Source organism: Notechis scutatus, chromosome 5 (assembly GCF_049901735.1).
Source record: "Notechis scutatus isolate UNSWTSFEM ecotype Mainland chromosome 5, rNotScu1.2, whole genome shotgun sequence".
Taxonomy (NCBI): domain Eukaryota; kingdom Metazoa; phylum Chordata; class Lepidosauria; order Squamata; family Elapidae; genus Notechis; species Notechis scutatus.
In genome coordinates, this window is record NC_142013.1 from 112,337,238 (window position 1) to 112,352,669 (window position 15,432).

At 46.7% G+C, this 15,432-nt stretch overlaps 1 protein-coding gene across 1 annotated transcript; it reads right to left on the reverse strand.

Moving 5' to 3' along the window:
- Positions 1-228: 228 nt before the first annotated feature.
- On the reverse strand, positions 229-15,088 carry LOC113419798 (protocadherin-8-like). Its single transcript, XM_087967450.1, is given in 8 exon segments — positions 229-2,425; positions 5,854-5,984; positions 8,988-9,055; positions 12,544-14,141; positions 14,144-14,257; positions 14,260-14,337; positions 14,340-14,468; positions 14,471-15,088. Coding segments are annotated over 8 exon segments (3,183 nt in total). The 5' UTR covers positions 15,009-15,088; the 3' UTR covers positions 229-1,898.
- Between the last annotated feature and the right edge of the window lie 344 nt (positions 15,089-15,432).

Below are 15,432 nucleotides of genomic sequence, written 5' to 3' on the forward strand. Positions count from 1 at the left end.
AACCTCAAATGGCCCTACTGTGCGGGTTTTTTTAGGTATAACCACCACACCTGACTATTTTTTCTTACCTGCCCACATTGTCATGCCCCTGTCAGATTCTGAATCCAAGAGGAAGATGAACAGCTGACAGGGAGTGGGATTGTGGCTCCATTGGCTCTGGAGGAAACTGGGGAAGAGCAAAGTTCGGCTGGGCAGAACAGGACAGAGGTAGAACAAGGGAGAGGGATTCAGAGGAAGACCCAGGCCCACCCCCTCTTCATCCTAGGGCATGCAGGGAGGACCGGAGAAGAGAGCAATGTGGGTTGTATGGCTTGCAGGGGAGGAAAGGGCCCTGATTCCCTTCATTAGCCACACCTGGGAACAAGAGTTTAAGAGAGATGCAAGCTGAGTGTGGCAGCTGCTGGGAACAAACGTGAGTTTATCTTCTGTTGACTTTGGTTATCTGTGTTCCTGGCATCTTCCCAACCGTTGTTGAGTTATTGCCATGCCTTCACACCTGGAATTCCTTCTCCTGCCCTGCCAAATTAATTACTTCAGTTTGGCTTGTTTGGACTTTAAGCTACAGTTTGTGCTGACCACGTTTTGGACTTGATTCTCTGCAGCCAAAGGCTGTTCCTGGGAGAGTTTTTCTCCAGCCCAGAAGGTAACCTGGACATTGGGGGGCAAAGTTGGAGCTAATAAAGGGACTCTTATTGCTTATCTGTGTTGCTTTTGTGTCACGCCCCTTTGGGTCATTACATCTATTTATACATACATATATGGTACAATACATATAACCTATGGTAAAACAACAAAGCATTAATATTTGTGCAGACTTCCATAGTTTAGCAGCATACAGGTAGTCCACAATTTAGAACAGTTCATTTAGTGACCATTCGAGTTACAATGGTCCCCTTTTGTGACCTTCAGACAAGCAAAGTCAAGGGGAAACCCCAGATTCACTTAATGACCAGGTTACTAACTTACCGATCGCAGGGATTCGTTTAACAACCATGGCAAGAAAGCTCTCAAAATGGGACAATATTTACTTATCCACTGTCTCACTTAGCAACAGAAATTTGGGGCTCTGTTATGGTCGTTTAATTGAGGACTATCTGTATTTACATTTTCTTTGTATAAGACACAATCCATTTGAAAGGAGGCATTATTTTGGCAGCTAAACAATTCTCCCTCTGAATCCATTTGCCTCAAGCATCATGCTTAGCGTCAGCTCCATTGTCTTCACAGACACCTGGGACACAAAAAGGACGTTTTGTTAAAAACTGCATAGAATGGCTGTAAGCAGATCTTAACAGGTTGACAGAGCTGGAAGGGACCTTGTAGGTCATCTAGTCCAAGCGCTCCTGACCAAGCAGGAGACCTTACACCATTTCTGACAGACGGGAGTCCAGTCTCTTCTTGAAAGTCTCAAGTGATGAAGCTCCCACAGCTTCCCAAGGCAACTTCTGTTCCATGGGTTGATTGTTCTCATTGTCAGAACAATTTCTCCTTAGTTCTAGTTTGAATTTCTCCTTGGTCAGTTTCCATCCATCATTCCTTGGCTGGCCTTTGAGTGCTTTAGAAAATAGCTTGACCCCTTCCTCCTCCCTGTGGCAGCCCCTCAAATATTGGAAGATTGCTATCCTGTCTCCCCTGGTCCTTCTTTCTCTTCACTAGACTAGCCATGCCCAGTTCCTGCAACTATTCATCGTATGTTTTAGTCTCCAGTCCTCTAATTATCACTGGTTGCTCTTCTCCGCACTTTTTCTAGAGTCTCAATATATTGGAAGTCTGCTATCATGTGTCCCCTGGTCCTTCTCTTCACTAGACTAGAATAAATTTCTTGAAAGCAACATGGGCAAAGTAAATGAGTTTTGTGATTTTGTCTTCCCGTGACATAATAGCAGATTAACAGGTCATTAGTCCAACCCCACCCCACCCACCCAAACAGGAAACCTTACACCATTATCTGACAGATGGCAGTCCAATCTCTTCTTGAAAGCTTCCTGTGATGAAGCTCCCACCACTTCCGAAGGCAACTTCTGTTCCACGTGGTTGATGGCTCTCCCTGTCAGAAAATTTCTCCATGCCTTGTCAAAATGACGTCCCGTCTCGGAGGTGTTTCGAGGGAAACGGCTTAATTCTTGACCTCCCTGGGAATGAACCGTCGCAATTGTCCCACTGTAACATGTTCGTTCACAGACCTTGGGTAGTCTTTCATTCCAAACTGGAAGACAATCTTGGCTTTGGGGGAGGAATTTAGGACAACCATGAGATTTTCTCAGCTGGATAAAAGATCTGTTAATCTGGGCTGCGGGATAAGAGGGAAGGTCTGAATGTTCGCAGTAAAAGGGTAGGTGTTTCCCGACCAAAGACAGGTGGGCATGTGGACCATTGTAGATACTTAATTCATTGCAAGTTGTTCTCTCAGCAGAAGGGGTGACCCCTGGTGAAAAAGCAATTAGGTGTATTAATATTAACTAGTTAATATTAGCTAGTTAATTACGGGGGGGGGGCGGGGGGGGGGGGGGGGGGCCCCCCCCCCCGGCCCCGCCGCCCGCCCCCCCCCCCCCCCGCTCTCCCCTCCCCGTCGCCCCCCCCTCCCCCCTCCCCCGCCCCCTTTCTTTTTTCTTTTCTTTTTTTTTTTTTTTTTTTTTCCTTTCCTTTTTTTTTTTTTTTTTTTTTTTTTATATTTTTATTTTTTTTTTTTTTTTTTTTTTGGGGGGATAATTTTTTTTTTATCTTTAATATTTGAAATTTTATTTATATTATTATTTTTAGATTACTGATTACAGAATACTGCATTTTCCTATGAATTCTACAGCAAAGAATCAAACTTTGCATTTGTGTAACCAACACAAACAGGGACCTGATAGTTCAGTGGCTAAGACGCCGAACTTGTCGATCAGAAAGGTCGGCGGTTCGAATCCCTAGTGGCGCGTAATGGAGTGAGCTCCCATTACTTGTCCCAGCTTCTGTCAATGTGGCAGTTCGAAAGCATATTAAAAATGCAAGTAGAAAAATAGGGACCCCTTTGGTGGGAAGGGAACAGCATTCTGTGCGCCTTCAGCATTTAGTCATGCCGGCCACATGACCATGGAGATGTCTTCAGACAGGTGGCTCTCTGGCTTTCTAATAGAGATGAGCACTGCCCCCTAGAGCTGGAAACAAGTAGCACATATGTGCAAGGGGAACCTTTCTTTACCTAACCAACACAAGTGACTCTGAGTTCACCTGAACTGCTGTTCCCAAGTTCTTCTTCACCAGTGGTTATATTTCACATACCTAAATCTTTTTTTAAAAAATCGATTTTCTATTAAATACATTTCTTAGTGCTTAAAGAGTTCAGAGAAGAGCAACGAAAATATTTAGGGGCCTAGAAGCTAAAACATATGAAGAACGGTTGCAGGAACTGGATATGCCTGGTCTACTGAAAAGAAGGACCAGGGGTGACATGATAACAGTCTTCCAATATTTGAAGAGCTACTACAATGAATATCGGGTTGTCTGGGTATTTAATTTGCTTAACAATACAAATTTACATTCTTAATCTCCGCCTCTTTTTCCCCCCAACCATTGATAAAATAGATTCCATGTTGGATAATATTCTGCATCTTTCTGTTTAATCGTCAATGTCAATCTATCCATTTCTGCACAATTTAATATCTTCCTGATTATCTCTTCATCTCTAAATCTTCATTTTTTCCCAAGATAATCCTCACTGCTGTTCAGACATGTAATATTCAGTACATACTTTTCATATCATTTTTTTCTGATATTAGCAATAGTAATAGCGTTAGACTTAAATACTGCTTTACAGTGCTTTACAGCCCTCTCTAAGTGGTTTTACAGAGTCAGTATCTTGCCCCCAACAATCTGGGTCCTCTTTTACCCACCTCAGAAGGAGGGAAGGCTGAATCAACCTTAAGCCTGGCGGGATTTGTACTGCCAAATTGCAGTCAGCTGGCAGTCAGCAGAAGTAGCCTGCAGTACTGCACTCTGACCATTGTACCAACGAGACTCTATTATATTATACCTAATAAAATACCTAATAAAAACAATTCAGGTTTAAAATCTACATGTTTCCCTGCCATCTTTTCTAGCCACCTATGTATCTTTGCCCGAATTTTTTTGCTATGCCTAATTCTTTTCAAAATCCCTAGAATTGTTTCGCTCTTACGCAAAACTAGATCCATTGTAACCCAAGGAGAGAGATTTAAATTGTGGGATCCAGGATCGGTAACAATAACAGAGTTCAATTTTTTTTTACTACCGGTTCTGTGGGTGTGGCTTGGTGGGCGTGGCATGGTTTGGTGGGTGTGGCTTGGTGGGCGTGGCAGGGGAAGGATACTGCAAAATCCCATTCCCTCCTCACCCCACTAACCTGCTTTCCAGCTCCATTCTCCTGTGCAGGGCAACAAAAGAAGACCCAGCTGATCAGCTGGGACTCAATGGGAGGCAAAGAAGAGATGGGGGCGGGGCCAGTCAGAGGTGGTATTTTCCGGTTCTCTGAACTACTCAAAATTTCGGCGATGGGTTCTCCAGAACTGGTCAGAACCTGTGGAATACCACCTCTGCATTTCTGATAGATGGCTGTCCAACCTCTTCTTAAAAACCTCCAGTGTTGTGACACCCACAATCTCCAAAGAAAATTTGTTACGCTGGTTAATTAGGAACTTTCTCCTTAATTCTATGTTGCTTCTCTCCTTGTTTAGTTTCCATCCATTATTTCTTGTCCTGCCTACAGGTGCTTTGGTAAATAAGTTGGCTACCTCTATAGTAGCCCTTCAAGTATTGGAAGACTGCTATCATGTTACTCCCTGGTCCTTCTTTTCGCTAGAATAGGCATCTCCAGTTCCTGCAATCATCCTTCGTATGTTTTAGCTTCTTGGCCTCTAAACGTTTGTGTTGCTCTTCTGTGAACTCTTTCCAAAGTCTCAACACCTTTTTTGTATCGTGGCGGCCAAAACTGGATGCAGTAATCTACAAGTGTGTTTTTACCAGGGCTTTGTAGAGAGATAAAAAGATAATCAGAGTTGGAAGGGACCTTACAGGTCATCTAGTCCAACCCCCCGCCCAAGCGGGAAACCCTACATCATTTGACAAGTCCAATCTCTTCTTGAAAGTCTCAAGTGATGAAGCTCCCACAACTTCCAAGGGCAACTTCTGTTCCATCGGTTGATGATTCTCACTGTCAGGAAATTTCTTATTTCTAGGTTGAATCTCTCCTTGTTCAGTTTCCATCCATTCTTCCTTGTCTGACCTTCAGATGCCTTGGAAAATAGCTTGACCCCTTCCTCCTCTCTGTGGCAGCCCCTCAAATATTGGAAGGCTGCTCTCCTGTCTCCCCTGGTCCTTCTCTTCCTTAGACTAGCCAAGCCCAGTTCTTGCAACTGTTCATTGTATGTTTTAGCCTCCAGTCCCCTAATCATCCTGGTTGCTCTTCTCTGTACTCTTTTTAGAGTCTCAACATCTTTTTTATAATGTGGTGACCAAAACTGGATGCAGGACTCTAGGTGTGGCCTTACTAAGGCTTTATAGAATGGTATTAGTACCTCACTTGATCTCGATTGTGTCCCTCTGTTAATGCAATTTAGGATTGCATTGGCTTTTTTGGCAGCTGCTGCACACTGCTGGCTCCTATTTAGCTGGTTGTCCACTAAGACTCCAAGATCCCTCTCACAGTTACTGCAATTGAACCTGGTTTCACCCAGTCTATATGTGTACTTTCGGTACTAGTACTTCACGTGATCTTGATTCTATCCCTCTATTAATGCAACCTAGGGTTGCACTGGCTTTATTAGCTGCCACTGCACACTGCTGGCTCATATTTAAATTCGTCACAAACAATGATTTGAAGTTTGCTCAACTTACCGTTCTGTTTCCCAGCTTTTTCTACGGAGGTCTGTTTCATTCCATCCCTGCTAGTATTGAAGTCTCTGTCGCTGCATTCGCTGTCTCCATTTCCACTGTCTTCTGCGCTCACTCGATCCAAACCCGAATAGCTTACAGCACAGGGAAGAGAGACATAAAGGTCAGCATCTTTTCCAGCCAACATAACACGATGAAAATTTTCAGGGATCAAACATTCTAAAGCAGAAGAAAGTATGATGGGTGCCTTCCAGGTGGTTTAAATCAGGGGTGTCAAACTCGATTTCACTGAGGGGTACATCATGGTTGTGTTTGACCTCATCAGGGGGCTGGGTGGGCATGGCTGAGGTGGGCGTGGCCAGCTCAACGTCATTCCTGCAGCCCTCTACCAGCAAAAATGGCTGCGCATGGCCCTCCCGGGCTCAGTTTTCGGCTGCAACGGACTCCTGCAGCCCTCTGCCAGTGACATGGCCCTTCTGGGCTCCATTTTCACTGTCAAGAGGGCTGCAGGAGGCCCTCAGGGCCAAAAACTGAGCCCGGAAGGGCCACTCATGGTCATCTCAGGCTCTGTTTTTGCTGGCAGAGGCATCATGGGCTGGTCCTTCGCTATTTCCAGGGTGGCCCCGTGGGCCAGATCTAAACATCTGGAGAGTCAGATCTGGCCCATGTGCCTTGAGTTTGACACTCCTGGTTTAGATTCCAACCAATGGGATGGGATGGGATGGGATCTCATAGCACAGCACAGCACAGCACAGAACAGAACAGAATATTGGAATGAAGAATAGAATAGAGTAGAATAGAATAGAATAGAAATATAGAATAGCATAGCATAGCATAGCATAGCATAGCATGGCATGGCATGGCATGGCATGGCATAGCATGGCATGGCACGGCACGGCACGGCACAGCACAGCACAGCACAGAATAGAATAGAATATTGGAACGCATAGCATAGCATAGCATAACATGGCACGGCATGGCACGGCATGGCACAGCACAGAATAGAATAGAATAGAACAGAATATTGGAACGCATAGCATAGCATAGCATGGCATGGCACGGCACGGCACAGCACGGCACAGCACAGAACAGAATAGAATATTGGAACGCATAGCATAGCATAGCATAACATGGCACGGCATGGCACAGCACAGCACAGAATAGAATAGAACAGAATATTGGAACGCATAGCATAGCATAGCATAGCATGGCACGGCACGGCACGGCATGGCACAGCACAGAATAGAATAGAACAGAATATTGGAATGCATAGCATAGCATAGCATGGCATGGCACGGCATGGCACAGCACAGCACAGCACAGAATAGAACAGAATATTGGAACACATAGCATAGCATAGCATAGCATAGCATGGCACGGCACGGCACAGCACAGCACAGCACAGCACAGAATAGAATAGAACAGAATACTGGAACGCATAGCATAGTATAGCATAGCATGGCACGGCACGGCACGGCACGGCACAGCACAGAATAGAATAGAACAGAATATTGGAATGCATAGCATAGCATAGCATAGCATGGCATGGCACGGCACAGCACAGCACAGCACAGAATAGAATAGAACAGAATATTGGAACGCATAGCATAGCATGGCACGGCACGGCACGGCACAGCACAGCACAGAATAGAATAGAATAGAATATTGGAATGCATAGCATAGCATAGCATAGCATGGCACGGCACAGTACAGCACAGCACAGCACAGAATAGAATAGAACAGAATATTGGAACGCATAGCATAGCATAGCATGGCATGGCACGGCACGGCACGGCACAGCACAGCACAGAATAGAATAGAATAGAATATTGGAATGCATAGCATAGCATAGCATAGCATGGCACGGCACGGCACGGCACAGCACAGCACAGAATAGAATAGAATAGAATATTGGAATGCATAGCATAGCATAGCATAGCATGGCATGGCACGGCACAGCACAGCACAGCACAGAATAGAATAGAACAGAATATTGGAACGCATAGCATAGCATAGCATAGCATGGCACGGCACGGCACGGCACAGCACAGCACAGAATAGAATAGAACAGAATATTGGAATGCATAGCATAGCATAGCATAGCATGGCATGGCACGGCACAGCACAGCACAGCACAGAATAGAATAGAACAGAATATTGGAACGCATAGCATAGCATAGCATGGCATGGCACGGCACGGCACGGCACAGCACAGCACAGCACAGAATAGAATAGAACAGAATATTGGAACGCATAGCATAGCATAGCATAGCATAGCATGGCACGGCACGGCACGGCACAGCACAGCACAGCACAGAATAGAATAGAACAGAATATTGGAACGCATAGCATAGCATGGCACGGCACGGCACGGCACAGCACAGAATAGAATAGAACAGAATATTGGAATGCATAGCATAGCATAGCATAGCATGGCATGGCACGGCACAGCACAGCACAGCACAGCACAGCACAGAATAGAACAGAATATTGGAACACATAGCATAGCATAGCATGGCACGGCACAGCATGGCACGGCACGGCACAGCACAGAATAGAATAGAATATTGGAACGAAGAGTAGAGTAGAGTAGAGTAGAGTAGAGTAGAGTAGTTGAAAGGGACCTTGAATGTCTTCTAGTCCATCCCTCTACTCAAGCAGGAAAGAAAGAAGAAAGAAAGAAAGAAAGAAAGGAAGGAAGGAAGGAAGGAAGGAAGGAAGGAAGACAGGCAGACAGACAGACATAGATAGCAATAGCACTTAGACTTATATTCCATTTCACAGTTCTTTACAGCCCTCTCTAAGTGGTTTACAGAGTCAGCCTCTGGCCCCCAACAATCTGGGTCCTCATTTTACCAAACTCGGAAAGAGGGAAGGCTGAGTCAACCTTGAATGCCGTCAAGGGTCGAACTCCAGAGTGGGCAGAGTTAGCCTGCAATACTGCCTTCCCACCACTGCACCACCATGGCAGACTTCTCCCAGACTATCTCCATTTTACAAACAAGCAAACAAAACTTTGCAACCCTTGGTATAAAATACAAATCTGACATTTTTACCCACACCAGGGAGAAACCATGCCAAGCAGAGAGAGAGAGAGAAGTCCAAAGAACCAGACTGGCATCAAAGGTTGAGTTTACCTAAAATTTGAAGTGGATTGGCTCGCCTCCCATTCAGATGCAGGCTCTGCAGGAACAAGGATCTGAGCCTATTAATAAAAGAGAAACAAACAATGTACGATTTCTGTTTTTTCAATACTAAAGAAAAGAACACACAATAATACGTTAGATATAAAGATCTGCGTGGTTAGGTTTGAAAATTTACTGTTTTTTTCCTTCCATTCCCACCTACTTCTGCCTTCTTTGGAAAATGCTCTAAGTCTCAGCTTGAGGCCACAGCTAAATCTATTATTTTTTTTAATTAAATGGACTGCTTTCAAGCCCTCCCACCAAGAAAATCCATACCTTTAGTGATTGGTGTTTTATAAAATAAGCACAATGTTCAACTTTACTTTCCAGAGTGCCAGATAATGGACTTGAGCAGAGGTATTTGTTTCTGTTCTAGTAAAAAATTAGTGACTTAATTGGTTTGCACCTTCTTTTTTTTCTTGCTATAGATTTGGTGTTCTTATAACAGAATATGACTTTAGAGCAGGAGGGATTTAAAACTGGCTTAATCCACAGCAAAATAATAATCCTTTTGTGCAGAGTTAATTTGTCGGGCTTAGCACTCAGGTGAATGTGTGTTTCAGTCATGGATAGAAAGGTGGTTAGTCTCCTAACAGCTAAATTCATCAGTGCAAAAGACGATCAATTGCGCAATTAAAATGGCTGAGGAATGTTTAAATTTTTGAAATGAACAAGACCCAGCTTGTAAAACATTTAAGATAACGTCCCAAAGGTACTTTTTTCAGGAGGCAACTGGACTTCCTTGTTTTTTTCTTTTGAAGATATTTCCCTTCTCATCCAAGAAGCTTCTTCAGCTCTGACTGGATGGTGGGGAAAGGAAGGATTTATATTCCTTGCAGACAGCTGGTCATTTGCATCCTTTTTAGAGAGTCGTTGAGGCCACTTGGAGGTTTATCTGTGACCTCACGGTCACCTGAATACTGCTAATGGTTCCTGTAGTCTGCAATTTTTTTTCCTCTGGAAATCTATTCCATTCAAAGGATGTTCATTCCAAATTGTATTCAACCCTGAGGACACAGATAAAATGGACTTATTGGAAGTTATTTGTATGGGATCCTATAGCTAGGATTGGGCACAGTATGCTCCACTGTTACCTTGATTTAACACACTTAAATCGATTTATTCTAGTCTAGTGAAGAGAAGGACCAGGGGTGACAGGATAGCAGTCTTCCAATATTTGAAAGGCTGCCCCAGAGAGGAGGAAGGGATCAAGCTATTTTCCAAAGCACCTGAAGACCTTAATAATGGATGGAAACTGAACAAGGAGAGATTCAGCCTAGAAATAAGAAGAAACTTTCTGACAGTGAGAACAATCAACCCATGGAACAGAAGTTGCCTTCAGAAGTTGTGGAAGCTTCACCACTGGAGGCTTTCAAGAAGAGACTGGACTGCCCTCTATCAGAAATGGTGTAGGGTCTCCTGCTTGGGCAGGGGGTTGGACTAGATGACCTACGAGGTCCCTTCCAACTCTGATTATCTGTTATTTATTATCTGAATCACTCCACTGCCATTAGGCCACCATGGTTGAAGTTGATTGCCACCTTTTCTTGCCACCGTTGTTGCCACGGTTGACCTTTTCTTGCCACCGTTGTTAAGCGAATCATTGCAATTGTGAGGTTAATGGACACGGTTGTTAAGTGAATCTGGATTTCGCATTGTCAGTTTAGAGAAAAGAAGGACCAGGGGGACAAGATAGCAGTCTTCCAATATTTGAGGAGCTGCCACAAAGAAGAAGGGCGTCAAATTACTCTCCAAAGCATCTGAAGGCAGGACAAGAAACAATGGATGGAAACTCATCAAAGAAAGAAGCAACAGGGAATTAAGGAGAAACTTCCTAACAGTGAGGACAATTAACCAATGGAACAGCTTGCCACCAGAAGTTGTGAGTGTTTCATCACTGGAGGCTTTTAAGAAGAGACTGGAGAGCCACTTGCCTGAAATGGTATGGGGCCTCCTGCTTGAACAGGGGGTTGGACTAGAAGATCTCTAATGTTCTGTTCTATTCTATTCTTATTCTATTCTATTCCATATTTTCTTTTATATTCTATTCCATATTTTCTGTTCTATTCTATTTCTATTCTATTCCATATTTTCTATTCTATTCTATTCCATATTTTCTATTCTATTCCATATTTTCTTTTCTATTCTATTTCTATTCTATTCTATATTTTCTATTCTATTTCTATTCTATTCTATATTTTCTATTCTATTCTATTCTATTCCATATTTTCTATTCTATTCCATATTTTCTTTCCTTTTCTATTCCATGTTTTCTTTTCTATTCTATTCCATATTTTCTGTTCTATTCTATTCCATATTTTCTGTTCTATTCTATATTTTCTATTCTATTCTATTCTATTCCATATTTTCTATTCTATTCCATATTTTCTTTTCTATTCTGTTCCATATTTTCTGTTCTATTCTATTCCATATTTTCTGTTCTATTCTATTTCTATTCTATTCTATATTTTCTATTCTATTCTACTCTATTCCATATTTTCTATTCTATTCCATATTTTCTATTCTATTCTATTCCATATTTTCTGTTCTATTCTATATTTTCTATTCTATTCTATTCTATTCCATATTTTCTATTCTATTCCATATTTTCTTTCCTTTTCTATTCCATGTTTTCTTTTCTATTCTATTCCATATTTTCTGTTCTATTCTATTCCATATTTTCTGTTCTATTCTATATTTTCTATTCTATTCTATTCTATTCCATATTTTCTATTCTATTCTATTCTATTCCATATTTTCTATTCTATTCCATATTTTCTTTCCTTTTCTATTCCATGTTTTCTTTTCTATTCTATTCCATATTTTCTGTTCTATTCTATTCCATATTTTCTGTTCTATTCTATATTTTCTATTCTATTCTATTCTATTCCATATTTTCTATTCTATTCCATATTTTCTTTTCTATTCTGTTCCATATTTTCTGTTCTATTCTATTCCATATTTTCTGTTCTATTCTATTTCTATTCTATTCTATATTTTCTATTCTATTCTACTCTATTCCATATTTTCTATTCTATTCCATATTTTCTATTCTATTCTATTCCATATTTTCTGTTCTATTCTATATTTTCTATTCTATTCTATTCTATTCCATATTTTCTATTCTATTCCATATTTTCTTTTCTATTCTGTTCCATATTTTCTGTTCTATTCTATTCCATATTTTCTGTTCTATTCTATTTCTATTCTATTCTATATTTTCTATTCTATTCTACTCTATTCCATATTTTCTATTCTATTCCATATTTTCTATTCTATTCTATTTCTATTCTATTCTATATTTTCTATTCTATTCTATTCCATGTTTTCTATTCTATTCTATTTTCTATTTCTATTCTATTATTCTAATCTATTCCTATTCCATTCCCATTCCTATTCTTCCTATTCTTCTTCCTATCTCTATTCCTATTCTATACCTGTTAAAATAGGAGGTGAATCTCAGCAGCCAAACGAGGTCAGGGTCATTTAACCCTAGTTGAGAAGATACCTGGGAATCTGAGCTAGGCGTTTCCGTCTCAGTCACACCCAAGGAGTCACCGCTCCCTTCTTCCGCTGGTGAGAAGGCTCCACGCTGAGCAGAATCTTTGGGGGTCCCTTTCCCCCATCGAGAGGCAGGATGGCTTCCTCCTCCCGTGCGTCCTACCGGCTTCGCTGCCTTCCCAACTGGGAACTTCCTCCTGCCCACCCAAATAGAGGCTCCCACGAGCAGAATGGCCACCAGCAAAACCCCACAACCTCCTCCCAGCACGGCGATCCACAGCACCGACGCGTCCCATGGCTCTCCTCCGTCGGCGCCAAGCTGCAGTGCCACCATCTGCACACTAGAGGGCAGCGTCTCTGTGCAGATCAGCCGCAGAGTCGCTGTGCAAGTCAGAGAGGGCTGCCCGCCGTCCTCGACGGCAACGACCAAGCGGAAAGCAGAGCCGGGGGCTGCTTCCCGTGGCACCCGCTCCCGCAGAAAGAGCTCTCCAGTCCGCGGCCGCACTGCGAAGAGCCTGGGCGCCCCCTCCAGGAGGGAGAAAGCCAACTCGGAGTTACGACCGGCGTCGTTGTCCCGGGCTGCCAGCCGGGCGATCAGGAAGCCGGGCAGGGCGATGAGAGGCAGCGGGAGATCCGCCGAGCCGTTCAGCAAAGGCGGGGAAATGATCCGGGGCGCGTTGTCATTCTGATCCTCCACCCGGACAACGACCAGGGTGCGTCCGCAGAGCGACGGGCGGCCCCCGTCGCAAGCTTCCACCACCACGTCATGCCATGGCGCCTCTTCCTCCTCCTCCTCACGGTCCAGGGAGTGCTGAACTCGCACAACGCCCAGGCGGGGATCCACCGAGAACAACAGACTCGACGGGGCGGGCGTTCCCAGCAGGCGGTAGCTCACCTTGCCGTTGGGCCCCAGGTCGGGGTCAGAGGCCGCCACAGTGGTCAGGTAGGCCCCCGGGGGTTGTTCTCCGGGCAGGGCCACCTCGTAGCGGGCCTTGGCGAAGCGCGGGGCGTTGTCGTTCTCGTCGGCCACGCGGACGGTGAAGGAGCGGACGGTCTTGGCCGGGGGAGAGCCCAGGTCCTCGGCCACCAGGGTGAGGTTGTACTCGGCCACCCGCTCGCGGTCCAGGGCGCCCGTGGTCAGCACCAGGTAGCTGGCGGCGTCGTAGGCGCGCTGCAGGGCGAAGGGCTGGTGGGGCGCCGGCAGGAGAGCGCAGCGCACCTGGCCGTTGGCGCCCGCGTCGCTGTCCGAGGTGCTGACCAGCGCCACCAGGCTCTGGGCCGGCGCCGCCTCGCTCACCGCCGCCCAGCCGGCCTCGTCCTCCGCCTCCGCCGCCGCCTCCGCCTGCTGCTGCTGCTGCTGCTGGCCCCGCGCAGCGTCCGATCCCGCCGGGGCGCCCAGGGCGCTGATGGCCACGGCGGGCGCGTTGTCGTTGACGTCCAGCAGGCGCACCACCACTTTGCAGGCGGCGGCCAGCGGGCTGGCGCCCCGGTCGCTCACCTGCACGTCCAGCTCGTAGGTGCGCTGCAGCTCGTAGTCGACGGGGGCGCGCAGGGCCAGGCGGCCCGAGAGCGGGTCGAGGCTGAAGAGGCGGCGGGCCTCGGGGCCACCTGGCTGCCCCAGGCGTAGAGCAGCTGCCCGTTGGCGCCCTCGTCGGCGTCGGCCGCGTCCAGCTCCAGCAGCAGCGCGCCCGGCGGCGCGTCCTCGGGCAGCTCCAGGGTCAGGAGCGCGCCCCGGGGAAGGCGGGCGCGTTGTCGTTGGCGTCCAGCACGCGCACGCTGAGCGTGGCCGTCCCCGAGCGCGGGGGCTCCCGCCGTCCTTGGCCACCAGCTCCAGCCGGTAGCCCGCTTGCGCCTCCCGGTCCAGCTCGCGCAGCAGCACCAGCTCGGCGCAGCGGAGCCCGTCGGCGCGCCTCTGCGCCTCCAAGCCGAAGGGCTGCCCGGCGAGAGGGCGAAGCTCTGCAGCCCGTTGGTGCCGGCGTCCGGGTCGTGCGCCAGGGGCAGCGGCAGGCGGGTGCCGGGCGCCGCGCTCTCCGACACCTCCAGGGCCACGGCGGGCTGCGGGAAGCGCGGCGCGTGGTCGTTGAGGTCCCGCACCTCCAGCTCCACGTGCACCAGGCGGAAAGGCGAAGCTCCCGTGCCCGCCGGGCCGCCCAGGCTCAGCACGTCGAAGGCCAGCAGGCAGGGCGACTCCGCCTGGCTGCACAGCTGCTCCCGGTCCAGCCGCTCCGGCCCCAGGCTCAGCTGCCCGTCCCGCTCCCGGACTCGAACCAGCGACCCGTTGCCCGGCGCCTTCACCAACTGGAAGCCGCGGGGCTCACCCTCGACTGGCCGTTGCAGTTTCTCGGCCAAGATGCCCAGCACCGTGCCCGGAGGGGCTTCCTCGTCCACGCTGAATCGGACGCTCTGGCTCCCCGCCCCGCGGAGGAAAAAACCCTGGAGTAAAACCATGAGTAGAACGAGGAGCCTGGCCATGAGTCCCTTCGAGAAGTTAAACCGGGGCTTAATCTGCTCCTCTGCTTTTACTCCACCGATCCTGAACGGCTGTCCTTGGAGTCTGCTGCTGATCCTAGCGATCTAGCCAGCTGTTCCCCTCTTCCCTGGGATCATATGGTCCCCAGTATGCAAATCAGCCTCCTCCAGTCCTCCATATGCAAATGAGGCCCCCCCTCTTAAAACTTCTAATGATGTCTACGGAGATTCTCAGGTCATGGTTGTCCCAAAGGTGATTTTTGTTTTCCCAAGAATCAACTGGACTTAACCAGAAAGTCCAGTTGCCTCTTTAAAAAAAAAAACATCCTTGGGATAACCACTGATGGTGTTTGTTCTTCTAAGCAACCTTCAGAGGATCAGGACATAAGGCAGGAGTCTTCAAACTTTGACAGCTTTAAGACTTGCG